The 10,749-nt window shown below is 39.4% G+C and overlaps 1 protein-coding gene across 7 annotated transcripts in view; it reads left to right on the top strand.

Annotated features, from left to right (window-relative positions):
* Poln (DNA polymerase nu) overlaps nucleotides 1-10,749 on the top strand; it is a 125,408-nt gene that overhangs the window by 12,833 nt on the left and 101,826 nt on the right. For all 7 annotated transcript variants that reach the window (XM_019210322.2, XM_019210319.2, XM_033758849.1 and 4 more), the window contains exon 2: nucleotides 2,161-2,305. In XM_019210322.2, the coding sequence (XP_019065867.1) occupies nucleotides 2,167-2,305 (139 nt within the window). In that variant the 5' untranslated portion in view covers nucleotides 2,161-2,166. The remainder of the gene's footprint in view (nucleotides 1-2,160; nucleotides 2,306-10,749) is intronic.

The raw sequence follows: 10,749 nt of genomic DNA, 5'->3' as shown, positions 1-10,749 counted from the left end.
AATTTTTTTTTTTTTTTTTTTTTTTTTTTTTTTTTTTTTTTTTTTTTTTTTTTTGTGGTACTGGAGATCGAACTTGGATCCTTGTGCTTGCAAGGCAGGCAGCAGAACCACTGAGCTAAATCCCCAGCTCCTTCTTTACTGTTTTTTAAAAAGTATTTTGCTGTTACTTTTAAAATTTATAGAACTTTGGTTAGCATTACATCTACAGACCTTAATACAATAGTAATCCCTTATCCTAGTTTTGCTTTGTGAAGATTACCTGATACCATCTGTGATTAGAAGGTATTAAATGGAACAATCCAGAAAATAAGTTTTAAGCCATTCTGTGTAATGTTATGGAGTCTCAAAACATTCTCATCCATGACATGAATCATTCCTGTTCTTGTTTGCTATGTGTAGATTAGTCACTTAAGAGATGTATAGAGCTCCATACTGTCAGCAGCTCCTGGCTTCCATGAAGTTTGGAATGTCCTCTCCCAGGAGAGGCACTACTGTGTTTGTGAAACGGCCAAGTCCCCTCATTTTTGACTGAAGTGAAATTCTGCCACTCAAACTGTATTTTCCCATAATTCCCTTTTCTGTTGTTTGAGACTGGATATTGCTATTTGTACCACAGAGCATCAGGACTCCACTGATCTTTTTCATTTTAGGGATTGGGTTTTAGAAATACAGGTTTCTGCATGACAAATCTTGGGCTTTGATTTGTGTGTGACTTAAACAGCCTTCAAATGAAATGATATTTAAGTTTCAAAATTACTAAAAAGTTGGTCAAAGGATTTATGTACATTTTTAATGTCTTAAGGGCCCGGGATTTAGCTCAGTGGTTCTGCTGCCTGCCTTGCAAGCACAAGACCTGAGTTCAATCCCTAGTACCAAAAACAAACAAACATTTTTAATGTCTTAAGAATGAAAATACTTAAAATACAGAGTATTGTCAATATTTATTTTTAATTTTTATTTATTTATTTATTTAGAGACAAGGTCTCGCTATGGAGCCCAGGCTGGTCTTGAACTTGCAGTAATCTTCCTGCCTTAGTCTCCTGAGTACTGGCATTGCGCCACCTTGCCCAGTTTACCTAGTATTTAGACAGTTAGAAATTAAGAGTTAGTATAAAGTAATTTGAAGTAGCTTATAATTTATGCCAAATGCGCCTTAAGGGTCCAGTTTGTACATGGCTTCTATTAGATACCATGTAATTTTATAGGTAATATCTTCAAGAATATTTCTTGCTTGCTTGCTTTATGGAATGCCAATCTAAAAACTACATATTTCAGGGGATTTAGCTCAATGGTGCTGCTGCCTGCCTCATAAGCACAAGTTCATGAGTTTGATCTGGTACCAAAAAAACACAAAAACTTTATTTCAGGTAGGCTTTATGAATGTTTTTAGCTACGATTATCAGAAGATGAGCATTCTTAGGTAACAGCACTGTTAAGTTTTGTAACCTATTGAACAAAAGTGTTTTGCCAATGACTGTATTGGTTATTTAAAAATTTATTAAGTGAACTTTAATATACTTGAAACATTTTTAGCAGTAAGTTTTATCTAACGTTTAGTTATCAGTTTTTCACTTGACTGACTTACTTAATTTTTTCCTATTCTGTCTTGGGATAATTTACTTTTCCCCAAATAATATAGAAAAAAATGTCATCTTGTTTCCTGGCCTATGATAGCAAATTCTATTGAAATTAGTGTCAGGTAATTTAGATATGTGATCAATGCTTGATCTATATAGTCTCCACCTACACCTTCACCTACTCAGCCTATGGGACCAGTATGGTTGACAGTGGAAGGGTTGGCAGGCCATGTCTGCCGTGACCCAAGTCAGGTGTAATTGATATGTTATTAGATTTATTAACTTGAGGATTAATAACCATTTTTCAAAACAGGAATTATCTGGATTGCTTGCTTCGTACTTGGTTGGCTAGAAAATGTTTTTTATCTATTTACTATGATCCCCAATTGAGTATTCTAGCTATATTTTTCTTCTGACTATCCTATTTGGATTATGGAATGATAGAAACCTATTTCCTGTGGTTGTTAATAATGATTTTTTAGGTTAAAGTCTCAGTACATAAATTTTTCAAATACGTAGTTTAATTGAGTTTCTTATTTTGAAGTCTAAATATAAGTGTATTTTATGTTAATCTTGTATTTAGGACTTTATGAAAATGGAAAATTATGAGGCTTGTGTAGGCTTTGAATTCTGTGAGACACCACTTTCCAGTGTTGCTCAGAAGATCATGTCTGCTATGCATTCAGGTGATTTAGTGGATTTTGAGAACTGGGGAGAGAGAACAAAGAGTAAGTAAATTTTATGAATCTTTCTTTTATTATCTTGCATATTAGTAATTCTTAAGGCTATGCCAGGCATGGTGGTGCATGCCTATAATCCCAGCACTAGGGAGGCTTAGGCAGGAGGATCACTGTGAGTTCGAGACCAGCCTGGGCTACATAGTGAGTTCCAGGTCAGTTTCAACTCCGTAGTGAGACCTTGTCTCATAAAAACCCCCAAATAAATAATTCCTAAGGCTAATAATTGAAAGTGAAATAAATGTAGCAAAAGTATTTCATAGAACTCTTTTTTTTATTGTATTTATTTATTTTTGTTACTGGGGATTGAACTCTGGACCTTGAGCTTGCAAGGCAGGTGGTACAACACTGAACTAAATCCCTGGCCCTAGAACTCTATTTTATATGGATGTTCCATGCCTACAAAAAAAAAACAAAAAACAAAACCAAAAAAACCTACTTCCTGCCTCCTTTATTCTCGTTCAGTGGTGAGCTTATTACGCTCACTAAATTTCATGGCCTCTTAACCCTCACTGCTTTAAAAATAAGCACTGTCTTCCTGGTTCCAGGAATTTCTGTCAAACATTCCCTTAGAATCTGGATCAAATACAGTATTTAAGTATCTTAAAAAAGATGGTTTCTCATAATGCTTCTTGCTCAGCTCTTGGGTCATTGAACCTGTACATAGTATTTGCTATTTTGAGTGGTACATAAGAGAAGTGTTTTGTCAGTATGTGTATTATAGTGTCATAAAAATGCATAAACTGTAGATGGCAAAGACCAGTTGCTCTGTGTGTGTTCTTGATATGTGTTATAATAGTATAAACAATGATTTATGCTCACAATGTTAGCTGAAATGTTTCTAACATCAGAGGGTTGTTTTGCTACTCACAGCAGGTTGTTTTTTCTTTTTAAAATAAATTTGCAAGCCTGGACCAGTTATTTGTGGTTTATTCTTTTCCTACAGAATAAGTTATGAGGGCCCGGGATTTAGCTCAGTGGTTCTGCTGCCTGCCTTGCAAGTACAAGGACCTGAGTTCAATCCCTGGTACCAAAAACAAGCAAACAAACAAACAGAATAAGTTATGAGAGATACTAAGTAATTAGATTGAGATGAAATAATTGAGAGCATTGTCAAATATTAGCACAAAAGCTGTCGTAAACCCAGTTTCTTCATCATGTATAGTAGTACTTAATGTCTCAATCTATGCACATTCAAACATTGCTTGTATGTCGTAGTACAGTAGAAATCACAAGTAACCAGTAAGAATTTCTGAACTATACATCTAGCAATTTATAATGTTTTATGAGAAACGATAATAAAAAGATAATTATTTAAACATTTTATTTGCTTGTTTATTTATTTCCATTACTGGGAATTGAACCCTGGGCCTTCATACTGAACTTCATCTCTGGCCTTTAAAAAAATTTTTATTTTGAGACAAGTTTCGCTGAGCTGCCCAGGCTGGGCTTGAGCTTCTAATCCTTCTGTCTCAACTTCTCAGAGAGCTAGGATTAAAGATGTACTCCACCACTCCCAGCTAAGCATAATATATTCTTCTAGTCCTTTTTATGTCCTATAAAACACAAACAGTTACAACTAGGACAGTAGTCCACATCTAGACATTTCTTATATATTTTTTTCTCTAAAATTTAAAAAATAGAGCTCAGTGAACTTGACATAGGTGGTAATGTACTTTCTTTCAGTAACTGATAAGGATAGTGAAATGCCTCTGGAAGCAATGTTAAAAATTTTATGGTAGTCAGCTCTTCTCATATGAATTCTTGTCATGCCTTGAAGTACCCTATTGAAGTTCTGGCTTTTGTTATTGAGATGATAATGGAGAAAAACAAATATTATTTTTCGGCCATGTGTTCTTGGGTTTGGAAAAATAGTGGAATTTTCATAAGGATTCTGTATTATGTATTGCAGAGTTACTACAAATTTACCAGCTTCAAAAAACACATTTATTGTAGCATGGATCTTGTGGGTATGCCTCAGTTGGGTCTGCAAGGCTCCAGGCTAAGTGTCAGCTAGAGATGGGTCTCATCTGAGGCTTGAGTGAAGAAGCAGTGTTTTTCAAGGCCACGTGCATATTGGCAGAATTCAGTTCCTTGTACGTTCTCTCACTGAAGGCCTCCATTTCTTCCTGGCTGTTGGCTGGAAACCACCCTCAGATGCTTTTCATGTGGTCCTCATCACAGGTAGTTTGCTTTTTCCAAGACAGCAGGAGAGTCTCCCTAGCCAGATGGACATTAGTCTTTTAGATGACCACCCATATCCTTTCACATTTGCTGCGTTCTTGATTAGAAAGCAGTCAATAAATTCTGCCCACATTCTGTGGTTGGGTTTACACAAGGGCAAGAATACCAGGAGACAGAGATTGTAGGGCTGTTTTAAAGTCTTTCCACTTCATGTTCCTCTGTAATTTCTTCCTAGAAGAATCTGAATTAAAGTTGGATGGCTGATGGTAGTGATGATAGACTGAAAGACTTAATCCCTGAGTTCCTATCACACTCTGAGCTGGTATGTCGTATTTCTTATAAGAAAAGTGTTGTAAATCAGCCATTCACTTCTGTAAGCCCATTTTCCTACCACATAAATATCAAAACTGAACTCAGAAATTATGGAAATAAAATACAAATATTTGCTTTTACTTAAGTAAAACTACGTAGCATTAAACCTGTAGTGTGTGACACTTTGAACTCTGATTTATGTCTGACTGTGTTGTCTCCACACACACCTAGTGAGGACTGTTCAGTCTTCTTGAAATAAGTATAAAGCTTTATTGTAAAACTTCGCTATGAGAAAAATATTAGAACTACAGAAACTTAAAGTACAGCTTAATAAATTTATATGAGATTCAAGTAACTACAACTCATACTGCCAGCATCTTACAATTTCCCCAAATTCTCTCTGCTCTAAGATAACTGTTATCCTGCTGACTTTTACAGTTACTACTTCCTAATCACAGGCATTTTATATCATTCTGAAGACTTTTGGTGGAGATTACTTGTTTATCCCTTCTGAGGTACACAGTTTTCCTGCATGGCTTAGTCAGGTGTGACCAAACAGTGAGATTCCTGTCAGCGGGGTGTGAACTCAAGTGGTGTGTACCCTTTCCAGGATAAGCCTGAAAATGAAACCTGAAATGACTCCTGTCCAGCTCTACAGGTGATAAACTGACCTAGGAATACCCTAGGAAGGACCCTGGGGCTCTCATGCTTCATGAAACAGCTGCATCACCACATGATACCTTTCATCTTAGAACAAAGAAAGAAGCCTTTTGTTCTGTAAGCCATTGTATTGTCGGGTCTTATATAAATGTAGCTTACCTTTTTGCTTTAATTCACACACCTTTCCCTATATGCAGAATTGTGTTCTTCTGACTTAAATTTTTGTGGTCATTTTATCTGTTCAGTAATGTCAAAACTCATTGGGGAGGGAGAATTTTTCAGGTGACCAGGTGCTGTGTATAGTATTGTGTCTATGATAAGCACATATTTATTGAAACATTACTCTGAGTTTTGTCAGTAGTTGTAGAAATAACATTTTCTAGCACACATAAGAATTCCTTTTCATTTTAACTTCTTGGAGTTTAGAGGCTAATGTGTTTTGTAGTAATACTGAAAATTTTTTAAAACATTACAAATTAATGTGAGTGTGGTAACACATGCCCATGATTGTAGCACTTGTGGAGGCTAAGGCAGAAGGATCATAAGTTCAAGCCCAGCCTGGGCAAACTTTCCAACTTAGTGAAAGCCTGTTTCAAAATAAAAAGTACCTTCAAAAGCTGGGGATGTTGCTCAGTGAAAAGTCCCTGAGACAATCCCAAATACCACAAAATAAAAATATTTCAAACTAATAAAAGTCCAAGACCCTTGAAGATGTTTGTTAAAATCCAATTCATTAGGCCAGGAATTTAGCTCATTGGTGTTGCGCCTGCCTTGCAATTGCAAAGCCCTAAGTTCAATCCCCCGTACCAGAAAAATAAATAAATAAATAAATCCAATTCATTAATGTGGAGATTGTCTTTATAGCCACTACCTTGTAGAAATATTTTGCAATTTCTGGGACAGAAACAACTAATTGACAATAGATCTATCATTATTATTACATTCTTTTTTTTTTTTTTTTTTTTTTTTTTTTGGTATCAGGGATCAAACTCAGGACCTTGTACTTCTGAGGCAGTGGCAGCACCACTGAGCTAAATCCTTGTTCTTATTATATTTGAATCAGGAGTTTATCAAATAAATATGAAATCCTTTATACAGTTAGTTACCAAGTACCAGGCAGTTACCAAAACCTGCAAGGTCTTCCCACTGCTGCTGTCTCTATGCAGTATGGCCCTCCCTTCTCATGTGGATTTTTGCAGTAGCCTTCTGACTGCATTTTGCGTTATGTATTGCCACTTTGGTCTTTTCTCTGCATCAATATTAATCAACTTGTTTCTTACAGTTCCTCTGCAAAATTTATTTCTAGAAACATCCGTATGTGCTTCTATATCATGATCTGCCTCCAGCCTGCCCACTTTAGTTGTATTTTCCATCTTTCTGTTCCATTCAGATTTGCCTATGACGTCCAGATGCATAGCACTTTCCTGTCACTCTTCTCCACTTACCCTTTTCTTTTTCCTTTGCTCACAGCTCTTGAGTGTTGAAATCATAGTTTTACAAGGTTCTGCTGCAATATGCTTCCTCCATTATCACAATGCTATATTACAAGGAAGCTGTTTGTACACTTGATTCATGGGCAGCCCAGCTTACAGAACAGACTGTGAAGTACAGGTACTTGGTTGTTTGTGTGGTGCTCTGACTTGTGCTGCATTTTGAGCTCGTAGAAGGTAGAGTAAAATGTCAGGCTCATTTCGCATGCCACCGTAGCTGGGCTGATCTAAGAATTCAGCTCTTTCTGATTTGTAAGGGCTTTTTACAAACAGAACCATATGAAGGATTTTACTGTTTTATTGTCATGTAAATACTTTCTTCAACATTTTAGGGAGGCCTCTTTGTTTATAACATTTTAGGAAAAGTTTTTTTTTTTTAAACAAAAAGTGAAGTATAGGGCTGAAGGTGTAGCTCAGTGGTAGAGCACTTGCCTACGAGTACAAGGCCTTCGGTTCCATCCATAGTACTGAAGAAAAAAAACTTGAAGTCCATTCTTGTATTTTTCTTAAACACTTTATAATACTTATCCGCATAAATGTCATTTTATATAAAGTTGAGGAAGGGTTTTCTAGGTCAATACAGGCTTTTTGCTTATTGAGCCTTCCTCCTTATTTTTAACCCATGTTAACAACTCAGTTTGTGCCTTTTATATTTCTGCTTCTTCCTTCCCCAATGATAATTAGAGTGTATCTGTGTCTCTGTGTCTGTGCCATCCAGATCCCCCTCCTCCAGTGACATTGGCTAAAGTTCTGTTGCAGCATATCACAGCATCACATTTCAGCTTCCCTTGGTTTAGTCCTTTCCCCAGGAGCACTCCCCAGTATACTTTCTGCTGGCAGATGTCAGGCTGATTCCCAGGGTCCTTGATCTACTCCAGCTGGTACCAAGAACGCCCTGAGAAAGTAGACATGGGGTTTGGAGTTGTTTTGCCCTCAGGTAGGCTGGCCCTGGTGAATTTACCAGTTGCAGATAGGGTGCAGATGGTAGCTGTGGAGTTCAGACTGGTTGGAGGTGGGCAGGTTAGTGTGTACCAGTGAAAGAACTGCGCTGACCAGGACAGTGCTGTGCATTTGAGAAGGCAGGCAGTTTAAAACTGGAACCCAGTGGCCTTCTGAAAAAGAGGCTGAGGGCCATCAGTGACTAAAGGCCAAATGTGACAGCATGAAGGCTTACTTCGCAACCTGTAAAGAAACCAGCCCAGGCCAGACATAGTCCTGAGCTCCAGAAAAGGTTGATGTCTCAGCCCAGGCAGTGTGCTACCTCAGGTCATGGCCTTGATTAGGAAGAAGGATCTGATCCTGAGATGCATAGGATGGGAACCTCTGGACTGAGTCCCACATACTCCTGAGACTTGCAGAAGTTGTCGCTCCTCTGTTAAAGGAGAGCACTCCTCCTATTGCCTCCCTCCATTTAAAAGTGGTGTAGGAGCTTCTGTCTTGGAAGATTAAAACATGCTTCCTGTTTATTTTGTAGTAGTTTTGGGAATGCTTGGTTTTGGTTTTGGTTTTATTGAGACAGGGTCTTGCTGTGTAGTTTAGGATGGCCTTGAACTCACTGTGTAACCCAGGCTGGCTTCAAAGTCATGGCTGTTTTCCTGTCTCAGCCTCCCAAGTGCTGGGATTACTTGCATGCACCACTATGCCCAGTGAAAATTTGTTTTTAAACAAAAACCAAAGTCTGTAATCCCACATTTTTCTTAAAAGCATTTTATATATTTAGGCACACATATATATCATGTGAATCTGTGAAACCATATGTACAGTACAGTTTTTTTCATTCTAGCTGTCACCTCTTTGCCTGATCATTAAATTGCAGCATTACCTGGCTGAGCAATAGTGGGCGTATTAAGGGATAGACCATATAGTAATTTGAATAGGAAATGTTTAAAGCTTCATTTAGTGATGGGATAAGCTAGCAAGGAGTAAGGAAAACTCCAAAGGATCCATCATAGCACACATAGGGCACAGACTTCTCCCCCAGGGCTGAAGTAGAGTACTAAGTAAAGGGGAAAATCTCACCCCTCCAGGGTGAGATTCAGTCCTTATCAAAGAAGGTGTAGATGTAATCTACAGTGTGGCCCAGAAGTATGCTGAGGTGCCAAAGACAGGCTAGCACCAGGAACTCATCCTGGGGTGTGACTGTCTTATGTGCCCACAAAACTTGGGAAACTGCTCTGAGGATCTACCAGCACATGCTGGAGAGCCAGCTGGGAAGCAGTCAGCAGTGATGCTGCTGGGCATCCAGTGCACTGGCCAGAGCTGCAGGAGCAAAAAGGCAAGCACGGAACCCATGTAGTGCCTTTCATATGCCAGTGTCTCTTCAGCTCCCTCTGCTGACAAAACTGAACATCATGCCAGGTGTTTAGGCCAGCTCTGATATGACAAGCCGTGTTACGAGGGCTGAATTTGTAGCTGAGAGGCAATAAATTGATAACTGGCCTAGGGACAAAAGAGACTGCCCTAAAGACACTACAAGATCTCACTGGCATGTATTAGCAGGGCTGGGGAGAGGACAGGTACAACTACAGCTGCTAAAGAGAGCTTACTGATGGGAAAGTACTCCTTGGGAACCCTGAAAAAGATCCCAAGACATGGTACTCACATACTGCTAGGATGGCTCTTGGTACCTTGCAGGAAATGATTCACATCGAGTGAAATAGAGATGTTAGAACTGTCTGACAGATGGTGAAAGATGGTAAAAAGCCCAGAGGGGTGGACATAGTGGAGTGGCTGTGTTCTGTAGGGCTGGAAAACTTGGCAGATAGCCGTGTCCTGAAAGAAGGCCCCTCAGTGTGCCAAGCAGTAAAGAGTTCTCTCGATGGTGGGGAGAGGGGCACCAGCTTCACTGAGAATCCCAGTGGTGCCTGTCATCGGTGACCAGGCTGATGACAGGCGATACTGCTTGATGGGATCTTGAAGTAGAGGCCAAGTGGTGGTGCCTGTCAGAAGCGGGCAGACACAGTTCTCATAGAGTGACTGAAGGAAGCAAGGTACCTGGGGTGGAAGGACTGTGCAGCACTATAGCAAAAGATTTTACCCTTGCCTTTCCCCCAGGGTGACCTATGACCATTTACTCTGACGCCTTCTACATCGGGAGGGGGAAATACTTAAGAATTGTAGAACAGTCACAGGGCCCAATATGACATCAATACCAGGAGACCAGAAGTGTCATCATGGTCCCTCTGTTGCAGTCAAGACTTGGGGACTTGGGCAGGAAATGGAACCTTGGGAGGGATACTGATGATGTGGCTCATGATGGATCTGCTGTCAGTCCACCTAGGAGCCATTCCCAAGTCCCCAGATGTTATTTGGAGTGGGAAGAATCCTAGATGCCAGTCCCATGCCCTGTAGGGTAAGAGCTGCCATGGTGGGGAAGCCCAAGTTCATGGCTGAAACTGCTTTCCCAGATCGGACAATAAATAAAAAACAATATGGCGATCCAGGAGGATTGGCAGAAGTTAGTGCCATCTTTAAAGACCCCAAGGATACAGGGGAGGGAGCAGTCCCTGTCATATTTCCATTTAATTCAGAAATACTGACAAGTCAGCGAGATCCTGAGGCATGGTGGTCGTCAAAACGAACTTAACCAAGTTGTAGAACCTTCACCAGCTGCTGGGCTGGGTTCGGTACATGCAACTCACAAGGCCTCAGGTGTGTGATATCAGTTATTGATCTGGTGAATACACTCTTTTCCATCTGTATCACAAAGGAAAATCAGAAATAGTGCACACTCAGGATGGATAAAACAAACTTGCACCTTGCTCCAGGACTATTATCAAGTAGACTCAC

This window comes from Fukomys damarensis, unplaced genomic scaffold (genome assembly GCF_012274545.1).
Source record: "Fukomys damarensis isolate Sample0158 unplaced genomic scaffold, DMR_v1.0_HiC HiC_scaffold_35, whole genome shotgun sequence".
Taxonomy (NCBI): domain Eukaryota; kingdom Metazoa; phylum Chordata; class Mammalia; order Rodentia; family Bathyergidae; genus Fukomys; species Fukomys damarensis.
Note: the sequence above shows the minus strand (reverse complement) of the source record. Positions and strands in the feature narration are given on the sequence as shown.